The sequence below is a fragment of the Acytostelium subglobosum genome, assembly GCF_000787575.1.
Source record: "Acytostelium subglobosum LB1 DNA, scaffold: scaffold20, whole genome shotgun sequence".
Classification (NCBI taxonomy): Eukaryota; Evosea; class Eumycetozoa; order Acytosteliales; family Acytosteliaceae; genus Acytostelium; species Acytostelium subglobosum.
Window position 1 is genome coordinate 148,021 of NW_012236513.1, and position 25,812 is coordinate 173,832.

Below are 25,812 nucleotides of genomic sequence, written 5' to 3' on the forward strand. Positions count from 1 at the left end.
ATTGGATGGTTGGATCAGTTAGTAACAATATTCTTGTTGATGAATGATAAGATGAATGATAAGATGAATGATTGATTGATTATGTTTGATTGATTGAGCAATGATGAATACAAGCATCATCAATGTAGGGTATACCAAACATTCAAGTAATAATAACAACTACCATTATAATGGGATTGTTGTTGTTGAAAAGTTTGTTTGAATATCCTCCACTTAAGATGTGTCATTCTATCAATTGGTCGATGGGTTGTTTGTTTGTGCTTCTTGTGAAGTTGCTTCATCTAGCTCAGCAGTGTGCGAGGAGAGATGGTATCAATGTCGTCTGGCTATTGTTGGTGTATATATATCAACCAAACAGGGTCAACTGCCACAACTCCACCAAAAGCAAACTCAATAAGTTTCATCATCAATGACAATGAAAGAATGAATGAATGAATGTGAAAATAGTATTGTCACCTACCTGTATTAATTATATATGTATATATTTATATATTACAACTAAAGTATGTTGATTACTTATCTATCTATCTATGTATATAAGATTGTGTGTTATGAGTGCGTTTGCTGTTGCGTTGCTAGACTCTTCTAGCCTAATTTCAGTCTTGTGGAAAGTTGATGCGAGCACTCCATCCCACACCATGAGGACCTGTCTGATGAGTGGCCCAAAGCCTCAGGAATCAAATCAAAAAAAAAAATCAAAATAATCGTTATTTGATCAAAAATATCCCACTGAATTGTTGTTGGACTAATCTATTGTCACTACTAATATAAACCACAATGTGGTTTATCGGGATGGTATTGGTAGTTAGTTAGTAGTATGAATAGCAGTGGCCGCAGCCGAACATGTTGTTGTCCACACAAACAAGGAAGTATTATACTTGCTATCGTTGTTGTGGAGAGTGATAAAGTGTTCAAAGTCGTAGCATCAAGGAATATTGATTGATTGATTGATCATAGTAGTAATCCGCAATACCTCCATGTACATAAATAGTGAGAGTGAATGAATGACATGCTTGTAAGGTCAGACATGGACAGAGACACCCACACAAACACACACACACACACACACACAGATACACACGATCACACACCAACAACGACGACAACCCTTTGTTTAATGTGTGTATCAACATCTTTGGTTAGAAGCAAGCAATATTGATGGGATGAATGATGGACAATACCTTTCGTAATCACTGTTGTTATTGACACATCTAAATAATATCTCTTGATTGATTGATCATCACTAAAGTGTGTGTGTTGATGGGTGAGTGTGTCGCTGCTATTGTCATCCTGACACTAAACATGCGAATTCCATCATCAACCGATGGTGCATCATCAGTTGTGACCAACAACAACATGACATGATTGATTTCAAGACTTTACATACATCATCATCATAATTAGCCAACAGACACAATAATAATAATAATAATAATAATAATAATATTATTGAAACACACTATCCCATCCATCAATCCATCGAACCAATTTGTTAGTCAGTCCATTCCATCCATTCCATCTATACATCTATCCATATTATTTATTATAACAACAACAACATCTACAACCAATTAGGTTGACTTTTACTTTATTGGTTCCAGGATGAAGTTTCTCAAATTATTATTAGTTGTGTTATTTCTATTGACCACTGTGAATGCTGGTAACATTCCAGGTAAGTATTATACAATATTTATATCTCATCACAATGGAATTAACTTCTAACTTTTGAAATAATATATAGATTGTACGAACCTTTCTGCCGACAGATGTTCTGCTATTGAGACATGCCACGCTGCCTTTGGTGTGGAGTGTTGTGGCTCTAAACAATTCGATTGTCTGAGAATACCTTCAGACCTATGTATATCAAATGTCAGTTCATTGGTATGGTGTGTAGAATTACAAGAGCATAGATTCTTCCAATATGAGACCAACAATATAGATTGTTTGCCTCCTAATGCAATGGATTATTTCCTTCCAAATGGTAATTGTTATATTTATATTATACTTAATTATTAATTATTTAAAGAATTATTAATAACATAATCCAAATTATAGCTAGAGGATGTGATAAACTTAAATGTTCAAAGGGATTCACATGTGAGGATGGCCCGGGACAACAAAAGATCAAATGTCCAACTTCCAAGTCATCATGTTGTAACTTTAAGTCAAGATGTGTGTATCTGGGTCCTAAGCCTGGAGACCCTTCCACGAATATTACAATTGATCCACTGTCCGGAACTTCCGCAAACCTCAAGACCTACTACAACCAGTGCATCGAGCACCACTTCCAAACCCTCCACAACAACTGGAAAGACCACAACAACTTCGTCGTCCACCACAGGAAAGGGAAGCACATCCACTACAACTGGGGTGCCTGCAACTACCAAAGGTTCATCAACTACCAAGGGCTCATCAACTACCAAGGGCACCACAATCACTGGTAGTAGTTCAACAACTGGTCGAGCAACAACAAGGTCAGCAACAACTGGATCATCTACAACAGGTAGTACAAGTTCCACGACATCCACATCCACATCTACATCATCGTCAACTATATCTTCTACAACCTCGACCACAAGTGATGACATCCCACCAACAACAACATCTACTACGGGATCCACCACAACGACAACATCGTCAACCATTGCTACAACCACTGGTGGTACACCAGTGTCTACGACCGATGGTGACACTGGATGGTCCGAGACACCAGATCCTGGCTCCCAAGACACGGGACCAATGGGATCATGGTTCACTAGTCCAGCCAATATCCCAGTGTTTGGCTCTGTATAAATAATTAATGAAGAGTGTGTTGTTGTGATACATATCCATTGTCTCTCTCTGTCTACCTCTCTCTCTCTCTCTCAGTCTCTTTGCCAAGATAATAATAAAATCATTGGTGGCAACAACAACATTTGCGTAGATCTCGATTAGTTGGTTCATGTTGATCAAGTTGTGAGTGTCGCAGTGCATTGCTCATGAGGTCACATGATGAACTTAAAGATAATGCCGCGGCCCATTATTTCATATCAATTTTCCGTCGTTATCAAAAAAAAAACAAACATTGGCCTCTCTTGGGCATTGGAAAGGGAGGGAGGCACTCTCTCCTAGGTCTGCACGACAACCTTCGTCACACTAACACACATTACTTTGTTTGCCCATTACCTGTGGGAGGAGTATCTAGTTGGAACAAAGGGAGGGGGTTGTGTTTGTTCATTCAACAAAAATACAACACTCATTCATACACACAAACAGACAAATAAATACAAAGACAACACACAGACACAATAACAAACGCATTCCAACATTTGAGAGGATTGCGAACAATAGAGAAATAGAGACGAGTCATACAGTTACATCTTTGTCGACAAAGGACTCATAATATATTATATATATATATATCAAGTGTGTAAAGAGGGAGACAGACCTTATTATATAACAACAACAGTATATAAGAGATCTCTTTGTGTGTTGAGTTGACATTGACAAGTAAAGAAAGAGATTGAGTGACACAAAAGAGATAGACAGACAGAGGAGTGACACGTGCTGTTGTCAGCAACAAGTAACAACAAGAGCACGATGGAGACGTTTAGGAACACTCTTCGCAACAAATGGACTAAACATGTCACTGCACGAAGGATTAGAAGTCTGTGGACAGAGTATACAAAGGTTGCTGAGATAAAGTATGTCATACTTCATCAACAACAACAACGATCAGCACAAACATCTGACAACCAATCAATCAATATAGGGACCCGAGCTTGATGACAATCAAGCTGAACCACTTCTTGGATTCATTCCAAGAATCATACAAGGACATGCTAGAGTCTGGACAGATCAAGTCAATCGACCTAGACAAGATATTCGGTGATTGCTCAGATATATTGGTGTCATTGTTGGATCTTGTCGAGCGAGAGTCAAACAGACAGGCAAAGAAGGGCTCATCCGCTGATACCAATGAGGATGACGTCACACTACTAGTCGAGTTGATCAACAAGTCTTTAGGTGTTGCAGAGTTGATTCTACATGTAAGAGTGTTCACAAGATATGATTATGATGATGATGATGGTGTGCGACTAACATGTGAACACAACAAACAACAACTAGGACGAGAAATACAAGGTAGTTGTGAAGGAGACACCAAATCTAATATATAGGATACTTACACTGTTGGACACATTGAGTACGAGTGAGAACAAGAAGATATTGCTAAGGATCATCAGTGCCATTGGCGAGAACCCTGACAACAAGTTGGAGATTGGAAGATTGGAGGGTTTCAAGAAGCTGCTGGTGTTGATGCACAATGACAAGGAGCTGACGCGCGAGATCCTCAAGACAATCAAACACTTTCTCGATGTCAAGCAGACCTCTGCTGCGAGCGAGGAGGAGTTACTGAAGCTCATCAATATGAAGAAGTCATTGTCAATGTCATCCATTGGTGGTATGTTTATTAGTTGTTGTTGTTGTTGTTGTTGACGCGACCAACAGACCGGATCACTGACGCCCATCAATCAACAATCAATCAGAGTTTGCAAGACACAAGATAGGAACAGTAGTGTCAGAGGGATTCAAGGTGATTGTAGGTGAATTCCAAAAGGTATTCTCGCCAAACGAGTCTGATTCAATGCCAAGGAAGCTCTCCATTGAGAAGTCAATTGGGTATGTAGTGCCGGGGTCATCACCTCCTCAATCAACTGAGGACCTTCAACCTAACCAATATCACGTGATATATAGTGTCAATGAGATTGTACAGAACTCGTTCATTCCTAGCGCAGAGACCATTGAGCAGGAGTTACGGCTCTTGCTTGGAAACATCAACAATAGCAACAATATCATCATTGGCAGTAGCAATAATAGCAACATCAGTAGTACCACGACCACTACAATGTCTCACAACAACAATGACCAGACTGCAACAACGAGCACGAGCAATTGCAGCAGTGTGGCAGAGACACAGGTGGCAACAGATTCCACCACCAACACCACATCGTCAGAGGAGGAGATACTCAAGGAGTTCATGAGAGTGCAGGGCGCACTCACACTGCTCGCCAACTGCATTCAGGAGGCAGCGCTTGTCGTCCAACTGGACCTGCTCGAGACCATCAGCAAGCTACTATACAACAACCAGAAGAACCAGATGGAGTTCAGGAACATGGATGGATACTCGATCCTCATTCACCTGTTTGACAACTCGCACGACTTTGCCTCGCAAGAGGGCGGTGACTTCTTGGACAGCTGCTTCTGTCTGATCTTTGCCATCATATTGGACGGTAGCAAGTCCAAGCGAGTCATGAACATCGATGCTCTAGAGTTCTTGTTCAACGTCCTGTCCAACTCTGCACAGACAGAGGTGCGTCTACAGACACTCACCTGCATCCAGGACCTTATCTCTATCAACCCACTCAACATTGTTAGCATCAGACAGGTTGGAGCAATCGACAAGTTGTTCCAATTGGTTTTGGATGTCCATCAAAGAGTATGTATTAACTACAACATCATGTAATCACTCTTATTAATCGTTTCAATTGAACACAGGACAAGGACAATGTTGACGTGAGTCAAGACGATAACGAAGTGAAGGAGTCCACCAAGTTGCTATTGGCAACTAGCGAGCTGATACTGTATCTTGGAGTGCTGTTCAGTAAGCACAACACTGATGTGTTCCGCAAATATGTAGAGCTTATCAAGATGACTACATTGTCGGATACACTACAGGTCTTGTTGTTGTCCTCATCAATCACTCTTCTCTCCGATACTATATATCATCAGGTTAGTTGACGACATCAATCCCATCATGTTGTGGAGAGTATACAACTAACAACAACATCATCTATCAATATACAGACACTGGTCGAGCAACACCTTTTATCCACATTCATCGATGTCATACTTCGATACCAACGAGAGGTGGTCACACTTCAAAGTGAGCAACAGCAGCTGGACGATGACAAGAAGCAACCAATGACAGAGAAGGTACTTCTTGTATTTGAACTCATTATTATGTATATTAAATGTATGTACACAGACCCATCAGTCCAAGCTGAGAGGCCACGCAACAACACTAACTAACATAACTATCACCTTTAGATTCGGACGATGCCAGCAAGGAATTCTATTCAAAGATTGGCGACAGGATCAAGATGTTTGTGATGTTCATCACAATGCCTGACGACGACGAGGTGTTCCAGGGCAGCGATGTGTCTGACCTGTGTATGTGGATCGTCAATGCGATCGTGGCAATGGAGCACTACCCTCACCAGAGCGTGTCGGTGCTGGTGTCCTTGCTGGACGACCAATCGCTCTCTGCCAACAAGAAGGAGAAGCTGTGCTACTGCCTTGCCGATATGATGCGCAACCTGCTGCCCGAGCAACGATCACTCAAGATTAGGTTCCAAGAGTGTGGCGGTATGAACGCTCTGTTTGCAATTGCCAAGAACACGCGATCGCCCCATTCCCTCGTCTACGCTGCTCTGGTGGCCCTGTGCGAGGTGTGCCACGGCTGCGAAGAGAACAAGTGTGTTCTCGACTCGTCGGGCTACATGGCCCTGTCCGCTGCAGTCAAGTCGACACACGTTGTCATCGACGAGTATCTCTTCCAGATGTTTGTCGAGCTGGCCATGAACAACAACGTCGTCATTCGCTACGACCAGAACTATTTGGAGCACAACTTCTCGCATCGCGTCAACCACATCATCGAGAACATCATCGAGCCCCAGCCACAGTACACCTCGATCCTACCCTACTCCAGACGTCAGATCGATCTCTTCTCGTCAAAGTCCCTCAAGCAGCTCACCAGCGGCAACGCAGGCACCGGAAACAAGTCACTGGGCGGTATCGAGAGCACACAGCCAACAACGGAGTTGTATGGAGACGAGATCAATCTTGGCGAGGACGATGAGTTCACCAAGGACTCCCCCGTCTCCAGTCCGTCAAGCACACCGATCCACTCACTGTCTGGCTCACTGAATGGAAATCAAATGATGAACACGCATCACCTGCAGAGCAACGTTCACAGCCACTCTGCACAGAGCCTGCCTCAGGTTCACTTGCCCATGCTCGGACGACCACACACTCAGCTCTCATTGCTCGCCAATCACAGCAAGACCACTGGCATTGTTCGTGTTCCAAGCTTTAGGAATCTGTTCAGCGGCACGCGCAGGAACAGTATTGGTTCATGGGCTGGTTCATTCGACGACCTCTACGAGGTGTGCCAATCATTCAACGAGACCAACAGTCTGACAGAGGCTTCACAGATTGGCAACAGACGCTCAACACTGATCAAGATGCGCACTGGTGTGGATGATGACAAGGAGACACTATACTCTTACACACTGCTCGGTCGCTCTAAGCTCAGATCACCCGATGCAGCACTCATGTTGATCGATCTCCTGCCGCAGTCGCCCACGCACATTCAGCAACACAATCTGATACTTCTGATGAAGATACTCGAATCCAACCCACAGAACAAGAAGATGCTCTGTGCCGCACAGGGCCTCAAGTTCCTTCTCTACCTCTCACATCAGGCGCCAGAGGAGACTCAGTCCTACTTTAGCCGTCTCATCGTTATCCTTGGCCTATATGATATCAGTCCATCAGAGGTGCGACTGTTGTTTGACCTGGCATGCTTCCCTGCATTCGAGTCACATCCCCAACTGGCGCAGCATCAGCAACATTACACTTCTACACCACCCCTTAGCCACAACCCAATCAACTCGAGCAGTGGCAGCGGAAGCAGTAGCAGTGGCAACAACTTTGGCGAGTCCAACAGCTCCACCCCCTACTCGACACAGAAGAGAGAGCGAAACAAGAAGCACGAGCTACAGATGCAGGTCCTCTACGTCATTGGCACGCTCACAGAGCGCAAGGCACCACCCCTCTACTTCAACTTTGATGGCTTTGACAGCTACATCTCGGTGGGAACAATCGACAAGTTCCCCAGTCAGCGCAGCGGCTACACGTTCAGCTGCTGGATCAAGACCAACTACTTCCTGAGCGACGAGGCAGGACTGTTCAGCTGGCAGGACGCAAGCGACAACAACATATTTGACGTATACTTCAAGGCAATGGGCAGACACGCTGACAGCAAGCGTTACCTATGTATGCAGACGCGCAACTATCCTTCGCCCCCCGAGACCTTCTTCTTTGACAAGTTCTCGTTCTCAGAGTGTGGCAGCTGGCATCACATTGTCATCACTCACTCCAAGCAGAGAATCAGTCTCTTTGTCGATGGCAAGTTCATTCAGAACTACAGCACGGCCAACTATCCCAAGGTCATCACCAAGGACAAGCCCATCCAAGGTTGCATTGGTCGACGACTGTACACCAGTCTACCAAACAACAACAGCAACAACAACAGCTTCAGCAATCTTAGCCAGCTGGTCAGCCAGGCGTCACAGAGCAGCTTCAACAGTCTCAGCTCGATCGATCCCGACTCCTTCACCAACGCGCCCACTTCTTCGACGCCTCAGAGCGAGAAGGGCTTCTTCTGTGGACAGATGGGCACGATCCACTTCTTTGAGGGCATCTGGGAGGCACCATCCTGTCTCAAGGTGTTCAGTCGTGGCAATCTCTACAACAACTCCTACAAGCCACTTGGCATCGAGAGCAAGGAGTTCTTGGTGATCAAGCCTGCTTCATCGCCATCGAATGTCATCGAACCCATTGCCAACCCAATCACATCATCGGCGTTGTCAATGTCGGGCGATGTCTTCTTGGCCCCACCTCCACCAGTCCAGATACCAGCGGTGCTATCGCCACCCTCATCACCTCCAATCACAAGGAACTTGTCGTTCCAAGGTCAGCTGCCTGGTCAGACGAGCGCATCAGGCAGCAACATCTCACCAAGTCAGAACAACTCATTCCTTCTCGCTCAGGACCTCCAATCGACGTCTACGCCTCCATCATCCGGCAGCGGCAGAGAGGGCAATGTTCTTGTCAACTCTGGCGATCATGTTCTGCAAGTTCCCAAGGAGGAGACATCTCTCCTCAAGAAGTCAATGTCCATTCTGGTGCCAATCGAGACACAGGGTGCGGTCATTGAGTTCATTGGCGTCAATGTTCATCAGACACGTTGTCTCAAGGATGTGATCAAGGAGGTGGGTGGCATCCATCTCTGTCTTCCCTTCCTTGACATGGCTCCAGCACAACAAGTGGCCGGTCTTCGCATCCTTGCTGGATTACTACACAAGAGTGACTCCAACAAGGCACAGTTCCGTGAGCTCAGTGGATTCGCCATACTCTATCACCTTTTGTTGCGATTCTCCTCACATTCGACAAACCCAGCGCTCTCGACCGAGCTCACAATGGAGACGTTTGAGATCCTCTTTGACCTGTTGCTCGATGGCATGAACAACCTGTCCGACACTAAGCAGCTCTGGAGCCACGACTGCATCAATCTAATCCTGGACCTGCTACCATCCTGCACAGAGGAACTACAGCTGCATGTGCTCAAGTACTTCAACAACCTGCTGAACAACACATCGTACGACACCCTACGCCTTTGGATCACAAACACTGGTGGCGAGGGAGCCTCCAAGATCAACCACCTGCTGACGCTGTCGCTGAAGCTCGAGTCCGAGTCGGTCTTCCTGTACAACATCCTCAAGAAGACTCTGCCACACATGGCCATCGATGACGTTGAGTCAATCTTTGAGTACATGCTGTTCAACAACAATGGCGTCTACGAGAAGATCCACACCAAGTCCAAGATCCTTGACATTGTCTACGAGGAGATGCGCAAGTGTCCTTCATTGCTCGAGCACCTGCGCTCACTGGGTGGCTTCAACATTGTCTTCTCGATGATAGAGATACCCAACGAGGAGATCAGAGTCACTGCAATCAAGATGATCGGTCTGCTGATGCACTCCAACTCCAAGGCAGCGTCACTCTTCCGTAGGAACAGTGGCTTTGACCTGTTGGCCGTCATGCTCTCTCGCTATCCACCCTCACTGGCCGTGTGCCGCGCTCTTACCGTTCTTATGGTGGATGGCTATCGCTTCGACCCCAAGTGCGTGTCTGAGACCAAGCAACGATCGTCCAGTTGGATATCTCTCGACTTTTTCACCAGAGACAAGAGCTCAGATGCTTTGTCGGCAATGGCAAACAAGGACGCCAACAGAGACACCAGCAAGGATAGCAGTGTCAGTGATGATTCATCAAGCGATCACGTCGATGACATGCAGGGTATGGAGAACAGAGGCGACGGCAGAACCATCGTCTACCCAGAGGCCCTCCACACTGTTATCATGTTACTCTACAATCTTCCAAATCAACAACAACAACAGCAACAGCAACAACAAGACGTTGAGGCTATTCGCAATGTTCAGTACCAATCACTGGTGGAGATTGAGAAGATCTTGGACAATATGAACATGGAGATTCTCTGGAATCAATCATGGTTCGAGTGGCTGTACCAATTCATCGAGAATCAGGGCTTCCAGTTGACCAAGGAGAACAAGGTCTACAAGCAGACATTATCCATTTGCAAGAAGATGTTGATACACGACGTTGTCAAGAAGACTTCAAAGATCATCAAGGTCAAAGGTAAGTTTGGTATGGTGGATAAAGGAAATAGATACGTACTAACTATTATGAATCACTTAACAGAGGTCTGCATTGACCTGGAGGAGTTTTATGTACATATTATGGACTCTGTTTTGGATTACATCGAGAGGGACTTTGTCTTGGCGACAAATGAAGCCAATGATATCATCAAGAACCTGGTACTCTACTTCAAGACATTGGAGGACATTGCTGTACCACCAGTCACATCAATGAGGATACTCAACTCTATCAATCAATTGGCCTTCCACAACACACCATCCATCCGAGCATCCATGAAGTCCAACGGACTCTTTGACCTCAGAGATACATTGATCATCCAGTTGTTAAGATGTAAGTATAATAATGGATATATATATAGTGGATTGTCCAAAGGCTAACATCGTGATGACATAATCAAACAGGTGATATCAAGGGAGTTATAATGACATTTGATTTTGAATGCGTTGTGGACCAGAAGGCATTCAGAGAAGCAAACAATGGCCTCCTGTACTTGCTCTACTTCTTCCATATCTCTGTCAATGATCCACAATTGCAGTATGACATCTGTGCCATTCTCAAGAACGTCTTTGGCAGCAGCGAGGAGAACAGGAAGATCATATCCAATATCCTTGAGGACGCCACTGTGATCCATCTCTTCTTTGACAACAACAACATGTCACAACACTCACCAGTGGCAGGACACCACAACAACGATGACATAGAGAACAACGATCCAATCACCTACTTTATCGAGAGCTACTACCGTGAAGAGTTCACCCCCAAGCGCATCGAGATCGAGACGAGAATCGGCAAGCTCCTGGCACCAGTCGAGACCAAGTTCAACAGTCAGCAGGAGAAGTTGGTCAAGTCAAAGGAGAAGCGCATCAAGCAGAGGAAGGACAAGATATCCAAGCAGCAGTCTACCATCCAAAAGTTGGTGCAAGAGACTGAGGAGAAGCGCAAGATCAGGGCCAACAAGATGCAGACACAGTACACCAGCAGATCAAAGCAGATGCCCATTCACTCTGAGGAGCGTCTAAAGTTGGGCAAGGAGCGATGGGACTACTTCAAGCAGAAGCTATGGGACTCTGTACTGTGGATCAACAACAACGACAATGGTGGTGTCACAACACAATCATCGTCCTCCTCCTCCCCATCCAAATCAATTCTACCTTACACATCGCTCATACCAAACGAATCAAACAATAGTACTACTACAATGCCGACGACGACGACTACCAACACTACCTCAACAAACAGCAATAACAACAATAGCAGGCAACCTCAACCAACCGAACAACCAAACACCGCAGTGTAACCCTTTTGAATAAAATACCAGGGCAAACATGTTATGTTTATATTTGTAGACTGATGGAGCTCAGAGAGTTGTGTACAGACCTAGTTGGTGTCACAACAGTCCAAATTGTTGCATTTATGGCGATGAGAAGATACCATGGAGAACTACAACTGATTGAGATGATACCCGTGTCTACGTGAGTCTACTAGTGTCTAAGTGTTGGAGTTGGACAGGATCGAGTTGGGCAAAGTATGATTTGTAAGATGACTCGGAAATTACCTCGACCAGAGGCGAGAGAACGGTGCCGGCAAGAATAGCTACTAAGAAGATGCCAGTTGGGGGCGTTGATTGAGCTCCACCAATGATCAATGTGAGTTGTTTGAGGAGAGACCGTTTCTCTTTTTTGCCGGAATCAAGCAAAAGTCACTGAAAATCGTCAATTGCCAGATTGATTGTGCCAGTGGAGAGTGTGACTAACCATGCCACGCCACGATCATACAGCGCGCATTACCATTCGAGCTGAATGTCAATGTGTTGACTACTGAGTCTGGTCTTTCCAATGCCAGGTGCTCCAGGGACCACAAGGATTGTGTGAATATGCTGGTCTGGATTATCTTTGTTGATCCACCTCATTTGAACCTCGTCCTTCATTTCACTCATTACCGATGTTCTGCCAACCAAAGGGAAGGATGGTCCAAATGTTCCCAAATACGAAGTTGTCCCTTTTGACGGAATGAGATTGCTACTAAGCCATTCATACACTGATTTCGCTGATAAAGGAGTAGCTGGGGAGTTAGTGCAGGGCGAGATGACTATTGTTTATGATGTACTTACTAGCTTGGCCACCTTGTGATCCTATAGGGGCTTGAGTGTGTATGTTAGTATTGAATGAAGACATTGCGCCGATATTGGACTTACGAGTTGGTTGGGGTGCGAGAACACCTTGGATGTATTGCTCGCTGGTCATCCCAATGACTTCAGGTTGGAGGATATTGCTGACATGATTGGCATTATCGAGCAAACTTAATGCCTGGGTCTTGCCAAGGATGTCAAGACCTTTGTAATACTGAGACTCACAAATAATCTTTCGAGCTTTGTCAGAGTCCGACATGTATGTAATGAGCGAAAGATTGATTAATGAAGAGAACAGATAATAGTTGTATTCAAAAAAGATAGTGTACAGTTATTATAATAATTTGTGGCATCTCTCACTGTCTGTTAATGATTGATTGAATGAATGAATGAATATGTGGACACAACACTTTATTATTTCTTCTTCTTCTTGGAGGTTGTTGTTTGTTCGCTATCATCAAAGTTGATCGTATGGAAGTATAGTGTATCGGTGTCGTTGGAGTTGACTGGTATCTTGCGCACCAGACATACACCATGGTACTGATCATTCATACGAAGTTGGACTGAAAGTTGTCTGACAATCACTGACGTGTTGCGCCGACGCCAAGATGAGTAGCGTGGAACTGAATACTCGATGCGAAGATTATGCGTGGTGACGTTTGGTAGTGAAGCTGCGCACGTCGACACAAACGATACCTGTCTATTCGTTAGATTCTGGGTGTTGGCTGTTGGCACCTTGGCATACATCCACAACGTCTTGACGCTGGCGGGGATCGCCGGTGGCTGGAAGTTGGCCCTGACGTCATTCTCTATCTCGAGGTCTTCAAGTGAAGATGGTATCACAACCCCCTTGAGCTGCGTCAATGATGCCACCAACAGTTGAGTGAGTCCTTCTGGCAACACTGTATTCTGTGCAATCTGTTTGTACTGCTTTCCCAGTCTGAACCACTTGAGCGACGAGGGCAACACGCCACGCAGGAGAGGACGATTGAACATGTCGCCCAGCTCCAACCTTGTCAATGACGACGGCAATGCGTTTGGTTTGATGGATTGATTAAACTCTTCACCTAAGCTCAAGTAAGTGAGTGTTGATGGGAGGGATCCAATAATGATCGGTTGTTTGCATTGGGCCATGATCAATGTCTTTAGGTTTGATGGAAGTACCTTGGGTACAAAGACGTCTTGATCGAACGATGCACCAAACACCAACTCTTGTAATGCACTTGGCAATACATTTGCAACCAGCTGTTGATTGTAGAGTTCTTTAAAGGTCAGTGATGTGATGGTTGAGGGTAGCACACCTGGGGAGAGCAATTGGTTGAATTGTTGGCTAAAAGATAGTGATGTGATGCCCTTTGGTAGAGAGCCTGCATCAATAGGTTGATTGAACATAGACTCTGCGAAGGATAGTGTCTTGAGTGACGTTGGAATGACCCCAGGTTGAAGGTATTGATTATAACCTTTGTTGAACGTGAGTGAGGTTAAGGATGTTGGAAGCACACCAACCGAGATCATTTGATCAAAGGTATAAGGTAGGTCTATACTGGTCAGTGAGTCTGGCAGCGAGCCTGCAACAAAGATGTGATTGTAAATTGAGTATCCAATGAAGGATAGAGTCTCGAGCATTGGGGGCAGGATACCAGGTTGAAGCATTTGATTGAACTGAGGTCCAAGTTGAAGGGATCGAAGTGATTGTGGTAGGTCACCTGGTTGGAGCTCACGATTAAATATCGACGACTTGCCAAATGACAGCTTCTTAAGTGCCGGTGGAAGTACATTGCCTGATAGGCTTTGATTGAATCCCGCGCCAAGGTACAACGATCTGAGTGATGCCGGTAGTAGACCAACCTCCAAAGGTTGATTGAATGATTCCGAGACAATCAGTGTTTGGAGGGAATCGGGCAGTGATCCAGGTGCAAACAACATTGGGAATTGTTGTCCTTGATAATAGTCATTGGCGAACTTGAGCTTTATGAGCGATCGTGGCAATACGCGTGGTGTAATTGTAAATCTGTATCGTGACCTAAGCTTCAATGAGCGGAGATTGTCTGGCAGGGAGCCCGGCTTCAACTCATGAGTGATGTATTCAAAGGTTATACTGGTGATTGAGTTTGGCAATGTTATTGGTAGTTCACAACTTTGACACCAAAGTTTACCAAGCACCAACTTGGTCAGAGAGTGAGGTAGATACTCTGTCACAATCTGATGTCTCGAGTTATATGTCAATCTAGTCAATGTTGATGGGAATATATAATCATCCAACTGTGCATCAACACTATATGTTGTACTCTTCATTCCATGCATCATTGCAATGACTGATGTCTTTGTACTACTAGTTGTAGTTGTACTTGTTGTAGTTGTTGTTGTTGTATTGTCTTGTGGACGAAGAAGTGGAGTATCACGTTGAAAGTTGATCTCTGGCATTTGTCGACTCATGTAGACGAATAGTCGTTTACATGTTAGTCCAAGACAAAGTGCATCAAATGGCCAATCCTTCATATAATCGAATATCTGTCTAACTACAAGTGTTGAAAGTGTGTCCATATCTCTATCTCTATTATTATTATCTCTATCTGTATTGAATGAATGAACATCAAACAAACAAAGTGGACCCACTTTTGATCATGATCATTTTGTTCCAAGAATTGATAATAATATCTTTAAAAAGTGATGACTCTGAGCCTGGTTAGTTCATCGGGTGATGTTCTCATGGAAACAATAACCATCACCAAGGCATTGACTTGTCTATCCGATGTGATCACACGAGACAAACAACAAACATCAGCGTCTTGGAACTGGCGGCATCGCGCTGGGTGCCGATGCCATGGGATTGAGTGAGAAGAGTTGTGCTCCTGTGTATATATTGGACGGCGCCGACGACACTCCATCCTGCCCATCGATGGGCGGGACGGCCGGGTCGGCGCCAAGTCGCTTCGATCGATCGAGATTTAGTTAAGGTTAAAGTTAAGTTAATGTACAGATCATCGCGCTCGCCACTAATGTCCGGCGCCGCCACTCTCCTTGGCACTGGGGAACAGCAGCAGAGCAGCTTCGTACACAAAGAAGTTGAGACTGACGGTGGGGATCACCTTGGCGTAGGCCGGTTTGATGCCGTGGTAGAGCGCGCGCACACCCTCGTCCGTGGCGATCTTGTAGGCGCAGTGGGCAAAGTTGCGGTAGACCACCGTGCTGCCATTGTAGCCCTGTAGCATGATGCGTCGCTTGATCACGTCCAGGGGGTATAGTATCGTCATGGCGTACGCGCCACTCAGTGCGCCGTAAACCGTTGAGAGGTAGACGGGTGGTGGTGTAGCGGTGACATCTCCTCCTCCACCACTATTGTTCATATACAGTTTGTTGCCCATCGACTTGAACCATTCGTACGAGGCAAAGTTGAGCGCAGAGAATGGCGCGATGTTGAGTATGCCTGCGCTCAGGCCTCTGAACAAGCCGCGCACGCCCTCTTGCTGCACGGTCGACTGTACACAATGCATTATGCTACTATATCGAGGAGTCTCGCCAAACTGCAAGGTCATCTTTGTCTTGACGACCTCAAGAGGATATGTAAATGTGACAGATGTGACACCAGCGCATGCGCCAGCCCAAAGTTGTTGTGTTCTTGTTATTGATGATAATGGTTGATCGCCAATCATCATCTAATATTATTGATTGATTGATTGAGTGAGTGAGTTAAGGTTGGGATACATCTTGTTGTGTGAGGGACAACAAACATACATGTTTAAAGTACTCGTAGGAGTAGAATCGAATGGCCGAGTGAGGGCCTGCCTTGAGTACATTGGTTCCATTGCCTTTGAATAGTCCACGTATTCCTTCTTCGCGCCATATAGTCATTAGGCCTGAACCTATATTATTGTATTTGGTTCCATTGTTCAACAATGGTTGTGCCTGCAGTGATTGAATAAATGAGTGAATGAGCTAGATTGAGCGATTGTTCGTTCGACAGACAATTACTTGATTGAGTATCTTTAGTCGCTCCAAGGGTGCAGTCAGAGTACGTGAGACAACACCAGATATGCCACCAGCATAGAGTGATCGAATGTTTGAATGAGACGTCGATGATGTCGGTGACCCAGTTGTTGTCGTTGGTACTGTAGCAGTTTCCAATGTTGTTGATTGATCGCGTGTCATCATGAATGAATGCTATGTATATATGTATATATATGTAGTTAAAGATGAAGGAGTAAGAGGCACACTTACACCTCACTCTCTATCTCTTGTAATTTCGAATCAATGAATCTGATGTCGACAGCGAATGTCTGTTTCATTCAAAGTGTGGTGCCCCTCCCACGAGTAGACCCTATCGGTCCCATAATACAAAGGGACAAGGCTAGATAGAAGTTCGCGACGTCTTTGGAGTCATCAACATCATTGATAACTTAAGAACTAAGAATGTCAACAAACATATCTAAAGTTCCTTGCAAATAAGAATGAGAACGAAAGTCTATAAATAGAGAGAGAACATCCTCATAAATACAATGTCCAACTTATATTTGGGATCAACAAAGACCCAATTCAATTGTCATTCGGGAATGATATTTATAAGTCATGAATACGATTGTAACCTTTCGTCCCAATGAACATTTTAGTCGACCTACCTTCCAGTGCTTCCACGAGTCAATTTGGAATGTGACGGACCGACTGGTCACATGAACTACACACATGGCCCATTTCTCAAAGCAGGGGTGTCATAGTGTCGGACAACACACAAAGATGGAAGCAAGTAAAGGTTGATCACAACAAACACACACATCCCTTTTGGAGTGTAATTTAGAATCAGAGATGTGATTGAACCCAAGTGTTGTTGTGTGTTGTTGAAGTTAACACACAACACTTCGAGATCTCTCTTGTGAACATCAACCAACACTTCATCACTCATCCTACATTCATTCATTCACTCACCTCACATCAGTTCATTCATTCATTCATTCATTCATTCATTCAGTTCATTCAGATCATTCTTATTCATATACTTACACAGATATATATTATAAGAAACAACAACAATGTCAACTACAGGATTTGCTTCATTGGATGATGAGGCTTGGGTGGACCTACCATTCTATAACAATCCATGTGCTGAGATGCAGAGATTGGTCGACTCGGCCAAGAGAAAGACTGACTGGAAATCATGGTATGGTATATGAATAGATGCATGGATGGATTATTGTTTTGAATACTAATCATTCATAATTAGGGGAACATATGTATCTGATAGAGAGTGGAGCACTGTCAGAGAGGACTACAGTGAGGGTGGCAATGTCTGGGAGTATTTCCCTCATGGTATGTTTGTGTTATGATTGAATGGAATGTAGATCAGTTGGTAACTTATATCGTAATGTTCATGTAGACCATGCAAGAAGCAGAGCATACCGCTGGGGTGAGGATGCCATCGGAGGCTTCTGTAACCGTTTCCAGAACTTATGTCTTGCCACTGCCTTTTGGAATGGCAATGATCCAATCATCAAGGAGAGACTGTTTGGACTAACAGGACCAGAGGGTAACCACGGTGAAGATGGTATGTACTTGATCCCTTAGTGTCACATGATCAATCACTCACTCAACCAATCACGATGAATCAATCAATCAAAGTTAAGGAACATTACTTCTACTTGGACAACACACCTACACATTCGTACTCAAAGATGTTGTATAAGTATCCCCAGAATGAGTTCCCTTATGAACATATTGTTCATGAGAATAGGAGAAGGACCAAGTTCGATCCAGAGTTTGAGTTGGAGGACACGGGCATATTTGACAACGATGAGTACTTTGATATCTTTATCGAATGGGGCAAGGCCTCAGAGAACGACATCATCGGCAGAGTGACCGTCCACAACAGAGGACCAAAGGAGGCACCCATCACAGTGCTGCCACACCTATGGTACCGTAACACATGGTCGTGGGGCTACAGCGACAAGCGACCATTCATCAGGACGCAGCGTCCTGGTGTGGCCTTTGGTGAGGAGCATCACATCGGTCCACTGTGGTTCGCCGTGAGCGATGGCGAGGGCACAGAGATGGGACCCGCATCGCCAGTTGCCGAGGGCGAGGAGCCCAAGAAGGTGCTGTGGGAGCGCGACGTCGAGTTCATGTTCACAGAGAACGACACCAACACTGAGCGACACTACAACTTCCCCAACAAGACTCCCTATGTCAAGGACGGCATCAACAACGCCGTGGTCAAGGGCTGGAAGGACGTTGTCAACAACTCGAGCGGAACCAAGATGGCTGCCAAGTTCTTCAAGGTGCTCAAGCCGGGCGAGTCCTACACCGTCAAGATCAGAATGGCCAACTACGAGCTGGACACCCCGTGGAGCGACTACGATGAGCTGTTTGCCACACGTATCAAGGAGTGCGACGCCTACTACAACTTTGTCCATCCCAAGGGCATCAACGATGACATGAAGGCTGTGCAGCGCCAGGCCCTGGCCGGCCTGCTCTGGACCAAGCAGTTCTACCACTTTGGTGTGCAGATGTGGAAGCACGGCGATCCAATCATCCCGCGCAATGAGGCTACGCCCGTGGTGCGCAACAAGCATTGGGACCACTTCTACGCCAACGATGTGATCTCCATGCCCGACAAGTGGGAGTACCCCTGGTTCGCCACTTGGGACCTCTGTTTCCACATGGTGCCGTTGGTTCTGGTTGACCACGAGTGGGCGAAGCGCCAGCTGGTGTTGCTGACCCGTGAGTGGTACATGGCGCCCAATGGCCAGCTGCCCGCTTATGAGTTCCAGTTTGGAGACGTCAACCCACCCGTGCACGCATGGGCCACACTGATGGTGTACAACTACATCAAGAAGAAGACGGGCCACAAGGACATCAACTTCCTCGAGGAGATCTTCCATAAGCTTCTGCTCAACTTCACCTGGTGGGTCAACCGCAAGGATGAGCATGGCAACAACATCTTTGAGGGTGGTTTCCTAGGCCTGGATAACATCAGTGTGTTTGATCGTTCAGCACCAATCCCAGGCGGCGGCAAGCTGGAGCAGGCCGACGGTACTGCCTGGATGGGCCTGTTCAGTTTGAACATGCTGGCCATGGCCCTGGAGCTGGCCCAGGAGCGTCCCTCCTACGAGGGCATTGCCACCAAGTTCTTGGAGCATTTCATCTACATTGCCAACAGTGTCACGCATCCTGGCGAGGGTACCGCCGAGTCGGGCGGCCGCAGAGGTCTGTGGGACGACATTGAAGGATTCTTCTTCGACTCGATCACCACCCCAAGTGGATGGTCGCAGCAGATCAAGATGTACTCGCTCGTTGGACTCATCCCACTGTTCGCCGTGCATGTGCTGCAGCAGGAGGTGCTGGAGAAGCTTCCACGCTTCAAGTCCAGACTAGAATGGTTCGTGCGCTACCGTCCACATCTCGTGTCATCGATGGCCTCGTTCATGGTGCCAGGCCAAGACCAGAGCAAGCTGTTGTCAATTGTCAACAAGGAGCGTCTAACCAAGATCCTAACCAAGATGCTGGACGAGGACAAGTTCATGTCAGAGGTTGGCATCCGCTCGCTGTCCAAGCAGCATCGTGACGAGCCATATATCTTCAATCTTATGGGCAACACCACATCTGTGCACTACGAGCCAGGTGAGGCTACTTCCACCATCATGGGTGGCAACTCCAACTGGCGTGGCAGTGTCTGGATCTGTGTCAACTTCCTCATGATCGAGGCACTCAAGTCCTACCACTCGTACTATGGCAACGACTTCCAGATCGAGTTCCCAACTGGCTCAGGCAACATGGTGACTTTGGATGTCGTGCAGCGTGAGATCTCAATCAGACTGATCAACATCTTTACCAAGGATGAGAAGGGAGTGCGTAGATTCTCGAGCAACAAGCCCATCTTCCAGAAGGAGCACTGGCGCGACCACATCCTCTTCCACGAGTACTTCCATGGTGAGAATGGACTTGGACTTGGCGCATCCCATCAGACAGGTTGGACAGCACTTGTTGCCAAACTCATTGACGAGTATGGCGTCCCCGAGCCCGATGCACCACCATCATCTGCAACCATGTCGCCCTAAATGAACTACGTTACATCGTACTCCTGGCACTCACATCAATCCTAATTATTCATTCATTCTATCAAACTAACTATCTCAATACATTCATCAATCATTTGCGTTCCTTGACTAACTTTATTTGATTTCCAGCTTCTTGAGACGATCACGAGCGATACATACTAGCTCAGAGAGACCTAGGGCTAGCTCTGATTCGGGTTTGCCGTTGTCCAGTCGCTCTTGGAACACGGGCACAATGGCGGACTTTGGTCGACCATTGACAAACACAATGAACCTAAATCCATACTTGTCCTCATAGAGCTTGTTCAAACGTTGTAGCTCTTCATGTACTGCCTGAACTTGCTCCGGTGTCTCTTGTTGCGCGCCACTGGCACTCTGTTCCTTGACCGACAGACTCGATACACTCTTCATCTGAGTGACTGTTGCACCTATTCTTGAATGTGAGTTGAGGCATTGTGTGCGATCAGCCGTCGACATATTGGCCATTATATCTTGAGCTGTATCCACCAGGTGTTCATAACAAGTGAATGGTCTCCTATCATACAGTTGCTGGAACAACATTGGTATCTTTTCAAATAACAAGTGGATTGTGCTGGGATAGTTGGGAATGAGTTAGCGATCGAACTATTGATTGATTGAAGATGGTACATACTTATCAAATGTATCCTTGTCCAATTGATTAAGCCTGATGATGGGTGGGAGGTGGCAAGAAGGATAGGTGGGCAGGGTGTGGATGTTGGTCGGGACGATGCGCACACCACTGAACTCCTTGATGTGACCTTGTTTGCTGGTGTAGATTGGACGTCCGCGAAGAATGGTCTCGATGACTTGTCCATAGAGTTGTTGACCAATGTATGGTGAAGCCCTGTTCTTCACGTACATGATGCTGGGATCGACCACAAACGTCTGTTCTGGATCCCATACAACAAAGTCTGCGTCGCGACCCACTTTGATCGAACCCTTGCGGTCGTTCATGTTGACAAGCGCGGCAGGCGAGTCACTCATCCACCTTGAGAACTTGGTGATGTCGATGCCACGCTTCTTAGCCTCGCTCCATATGATAGACAGGCCAAATTGGAGCGATGAGATACCGCCCCAAGCCTTCATAAAGTCGCCCAGGTCCAACAGTTTGAGGTTGACCGTGCAAGGTGAGTGGTCCGACACAATCAGCTCGATGGTTCCATCCTGGACGGCGCTCCATAGGTCGACCCTGTTGTCAGACTCTCTGATGGGTGGACAGCACTTGTACAAAGTGGCGCCATGTGGTACCTGCTCTGAGACAAAGAATAGGTAGTGGAATGTTGTCTCGGCGGTGATTGGAACACCTGCATCGAGAGCTGCGCGCATACTTGGTATGGCCTCATTGGAGGAGAGATGGACGATATGTGTGCGAACGTTGTTCGCCTTGGTCAAGTCGATCACCATGTCGATGGCTTGGTTCTCCGAGGCCTTTGGTCGGCTGCTCAGGAATGTGTTGTAGTCGCGTGGATCGGCATCTGCGGGCATGTTGGCGATTGCCTCATCAATGGGCTCGGGCACCTCTGCGTGGAACATCATTACCACATCCTTGCCAATCTGTTTGAGCTCGGCCATCACCTTCATGGCCTTGTCCACTTGTTGTCTGTTGACGTGAGGGAACTCGTCAATGCCAGAGTGCACCAGGAAGCTCTTGAAGCCCACGACACCACCCTCCAACACCATGCGCTTGATCTGGTCCTCGTTGTTGGGGATGATTCCACCAAGGAGGCCAACGTCCACAAAGCACTTGCCTTGCATCGATGCGATCTTGGCCTGAAGTGCGTCGAATGATGTTGTGACAGGGTCGCTGTTGAGTGGCATGTCGATAATCGTGGTGACACCGCCCGCTGCCGCGGCTGATGTGGCAGTGACAAAGCCCTCCCATTCAGTGCGGCCAGGCTCATTGACATGGACGTGGCTGTCTACCAAACCACCCATCAACACCTCATTATCAGCACAATCACGAACGACACCATACTCTCCTAATGGCAATGAATGTTCATAAGGCAGTATCTGGACTGTCACACCATTCTCGATCACTATCGTGGCAGGCTTTATCTCTGATCCAATCACAACTCTCTTGGCTCTAATGATTGACTTCATCCTCTTTCCAATTCTATATCTATCTTTGTGTAAATGTATGTATGTATATGTTGAGTGATTGATTATTTGATTGATTGCATAGGGGTCTTGAAGGACCATCTTAAGTCCACTTCAAGATTGATCGAGCAAACATTTGATGGTGTGAGTGCGACCTTTGGCAGAGGTCAATCAGGTGAACTTCCAGTCAACATCAACCACGACACTGAGTAACTGTATATTATATCTTTATTTCCGATCACATGATGTCGCCAGTGGATCGTGGCTGGTGATCAGTTTTGATCACACGATTGTGGAGACGACCCTTTGATGGGTAAGCAAGCTAGGTGTGTATTAAAGGTGAGCAAGGACTGCAGTAGCATCGGTATGGGAACAACTAAAAGTGTACAAAAGTTAGTTTGATTGTTTGATCGCATGATTGATCGAATGATTGATGGGTGGCACTTACTCATCTGGGTTTGACTCGGCACTCTCATAAACGATGTTTCCATTGTTGACGATCAGAACGAATCTCTTGTATCTCCTGACTGAAGCATCCATGACACCAAGTGACTCCATGTTGATGTCTTCACAAAGCTTGTTGGCCTCAGCAAACTCTGCATTCTCATCGCACAAATGAGTGAGCTATATAGTGATTGAGTGAGTATGATTGATTGATTGAGTGTGAATGAATGAATGAGTGAATGAATGAGTGATTGACACATACTCTAATCTTTGGATCTAAACTGATGCGGTTGGCCTTCAACATTGGTGCGTCCAGTGTTGACAATGATACAATGTAGTCGACTCCCTTGCTGTATATCTTATCGGCATTCTTAACATATGATGGTATCTGTTCATGATGTAATGTAAGTGATGTGATGTATGAGTGATCAATCAATCAATGTGATGATAATGATGACTTACAAGTTGGAATTGATCGACTGGGTGCAATCCAGTGCATCCAACAACGACAACATTCTTGTTGCTAAAGATATCCTTGATTGGGTGCTTGCGGTTGGCCTGATCGATGAAGGTCAGACCCTCTGGACATGTCTTAAAGACGTTGGTGCCGACAGTGTAGTGACGGACACCCTGTTGCAATGAGCTTGATGAAGGGGCCACGAGGCGAGTTGCAATGTTTCTGAATGCCATCCTTGTCGTTCGTTTCGTTTCGTTTATATATGTTTATGTATGTTACAGTGAATAAGAGTGATCATTCATTACACTACTTGATAGTGCTCCTGAGTCCTTCTCACACTCAGAAGTGATCAGCAGTGAAAAAAGACTTCAAAATCAAACAAAAAAACGAAGGACCACACAAACTTCTTAATTTAGAAGTTGTCGGACACCTCCATTCACAAGTCATTCATTTATCCAACACATCATATGATAATCGAACAAATAATGACTTCTAGAGTTGAATGTGTATTGATATTTGTATCATTGAGTAAGGAACAGGTCGATCATGAATCAAACTTTGATGTGATCTCAAAGGATATATTGTCACTGGATCAAGATGATGGTGTAAAGGCATTGACATCCTTTGAAGCCATGGACTATAAGTACTCAAAATGGGTATTACTTGTATCCGACATGGCAACAAAGTCTGTCAAAGACATAGCCGATGCCATCCATCAATATATAGATAATCAAAAGGTATGTATTGTATCTATATGCTCAGTATCTGATCACGTGACCTATCTTCTATCACATGACTGATCATGTGACTTGCCTTTTCCATACAAATTATTAACGATCTGATTTATCACTTAGATTAAGTTGGATACATACTTTAATACATTGGAGCAATGGAATCATTGCCCTCGCATAGCCGCATTCGACATGGATTCCTGTCTGATCAAGAACGAATGTATTGATGAGATGGCCGTGGAGATGAGCGTAGTGGAAAAGGTATCGGAGATCACACGCCGCGCAATGGAGGGCCAGTACAACTTTGATCAAGCATTGATGGAGCGTCTGGCATTGCTCAAGGGCATGACATTGGCACAGCTCGAGCAGGTGTGGACCCGCATCGAACTCAATCCAGGCGCATACGCAATGGTTCAAACTCTGAAGCATCTCGGATTCAAAGTGGCCTTGGTCTCTGGCGGCTTCACCTTCTTCTCACATCGTGTTGGCGCGCGTCTAGGCATGGACTACGTGTACTCCAACCAGTTGGAGTTGGTCGATGGCTGCATGACAGGTGGCATCATTGGATCGATACTCAATGGAGACATGAAGCTCAAGATTCTTCAGGAGCTGTCCACACTCAATCAGTGCGAGCAGAGGGATACCCTGGCGATGGGCGATGGCTCAAACGATCGATATATGGTGGCCTATGCACATCTAGGCGTGGCATACCATGCCAAGTCCGTGCTGAAAGCATCGACACCATTCCACATCAATCACACACCATTACAAAGTGTCTGTTTCTTCCTTTCAAAGACTCTCCCACTTCTCACTGGACCATCATCAGAGATCAGATCACTCCTAACTGAGCTTGGAATGAGTCCAGCCACCATCCACGACATCAAACAAGAAGACGAACTTATTCGACGATATAACAACGATCAACCAAAACTTCTATAAACTGATTGATTCGATTGATTGATGATTGACTGATCATGTCGACAAGACGACAAAGTCACGTCACATTCATTTTCGTTGAATTACACTCACTCTAGAGACATACTCATTCTAAGACAATCATTCGGCATTCTCTAACCCCAGGGCAGATCACTTCATTCACACACAACACCCACACTACATTGCGAATCTTGATCAATCAATCATACCCCACTTCCATTTGACACCATCACCCACGCACTAACACTCAATCAACCTTCATTCAAACATGAACACATTCATTCGTTTTGGTACTAGTTATTCATTATCATTATCACGTGTATCTATATCACATCTACAACTACTATATATAATAATATATATATTGAGATAATAATTAAAGAGATATAGAGA

General features: G+C 45.7%; 9 protein-coding genes across 9 annotated transcripts; 4 read left to right on the forward strand and 5 right to left on the reverse strand.

The window, feature by feature from the left end:
* Positions 1 to 1,954: 1,954 nt before the first annotated feature.
* SAMD00019534_088980 (hypothetical protein) lies at positions 1,955 to 2,784 on the forward strand (the record flags this gene model as incomplete). Its single annotated transcript, XM_012895787.1, has 2 exons — positions 1,955 to 1,981; positions 2,056 to 2,784. Coding segments are annotated over 2 exons (756 nt in total), but the record flags the coding sequence as incomplete, so codon positions are not given.
* Positions 2,166 to 2,645, reverse strand: SAMD00019534_088990 (hypothetical protein; the record flags this gene model as incomplete). Its single annotated transcript, XM_012895788.1, has 1 exon — positions 2,166 to 2,645. The coding sequence occupies one exon, from the start codon at positions 2,643 to 2,645 to the stop codon at positions 2,166 to 2,168; it is 480 nt and encodes a 159-aa protein (XP_012751242.1).
* A 795-nt stretch (positions 2,785 to 3,579) lies between the features above and the next one.
* SAMD00019534_089000 (hypothetical protein) lies at positions 3,580 to 11,860 on the forward strand (the record flags this gene model as incomplete). Its single annotated transcript, XM_012895789.1, has 10 exons — positions 3,580 to 3,683; positions 3,752 to 4,028; positions 4,108 to 4,441; positions 4,527 to 4,659; positions 4,735 to 5,476; positions 5,536 to 5,769; positions 5,845 to 6,013; positions 6,088 to 10,542; positions 10,606 to 10,893; positions 10,965 to 11,860. The coding sequence occupies 10 exons, from the start codon at positions 3,580 to 3,582 to the stop codon at positions 11,858 to 11,860; spliced, it is 7,632 nt and encodes a 2,543-aa protein (XP_012751243.1).
* Positions 11,861 to 13,105: 1,245 nt separating this feature from the next.
* On the reverse strand, positions 13,106 to 15,115 carry SAMD00019534_089010 (hypothetical protein; the record flags this gene model as incomplete). Its single annotated transcript, XM_012895790.1, has 2 exons — positions 13,106 to 14,151; positions 14,236 to 15,115. 2 exons carry the CDS (start codon positions 15,113 to 15,115, stop codon positions 13,106 to 13,108), a joined length of 1,926 nt encoding a protein of 641 aa, XP_012751244.1.
* A 581-nt stretch (positions 15,116 to 15,696) lies between these two features.
* Positions 15,697 to 16,837, reverse strand: SAMD00019534_089020 (hypothetical protein; the record flags this gene model as incomplete). The annotated part of the gene is made up of 4 exons (XM_012895791.1): positions 15,697 to 15,998; positions 16,032 to 16,341; positions 16,427 to 16,597; positions 16,664 to 16,837. Coding segments are annotated over 4 exons (957 nt in total), but the record flags the coding sequence as incomplete, so codon positions are not given.
* An 878-nt stretch (positions 16,838 to 17,715) lies between these two features.
* SAMD00019534_089030 (hypothetical protein) lies at positions 17,716 to 20,736 on the forward strand (the record flags this gene model as incomplete). Its single annotated transcript, XM_012895792.1, has 4 exons — positions 17,716 to 17,843; positions 17,907 to 17,992; positions 18,060 to 18,227; positions 18,302 to 20,736. The coding sequence occupies 4 exons, from the start codon at positions 17,716 to 17,718 to the stop codon at positions 20,734 to 20,736; spliced, it is 2,817 nt and encodes a 938-aa protein (XP_012751246.1).
* Positions 20,737 to 20,862: 126 nt separating this feature from the next.
* SAMD00019534_089040 (hypothetical protein) lies at positions 20,863 to 22,884 on the reverse strand (the record flags this gene model as incomplete). The annotated part of the gene is made up of 2 exons (XM_012895793.1): positions 20,863 to 21,325; positions 21,386 to 22,884. Coding segments are annotated over 2 exons (1,962 nt in total), but the record flags the coding sequence as incomplete, so codon positions are not given.
* A 300-nt stretch (positions 22,885 to 23,184) lies between these two features.
* SAMD00019534_089050 (hypothetical protein) lies at positions 23,185 to 23,985 on the reverse strand (the record flags this gene model as incomplete). The annotated part of the gene is made up of 4 exons (XM_012895794.1): positions 23,185 to 23,227; positions 23,300 to 23,475; positions 23,558 to 23,683; positions 23,758 to 23,985. 4 exons carry the CDS (start codon positions 23,983 to 23,985, stop codon positions 23,185 to 23,187), a joined length of 573 nt encoding a protein of 190 aa, XP_012751248.1.
* A 252-nt stretch (positions 23,986 to 24,237) lies between these two features.
* On the forward strand, positions 24,238 to 25,422 carry SAMD00019534_089060 (hypothetical protein; the record flags this gene model as incomplete). The annotated part of the gene is made up of 2 exons (XM_012895795.1): positions 24,238 to 24,489; positions 24,607 to 25,422. The coding sequence occupies 2 exons, from the start codon at positions 24,238 to 24,240 to the stop codon at positions 25,420 to 25,422; spliced, it is 1,068 nt and encodes a 355-aa protein (XP_012751249.1).
* Between the last annotated feature and the right edge of the window lie 390 nt (positions 25,423 to 25,812).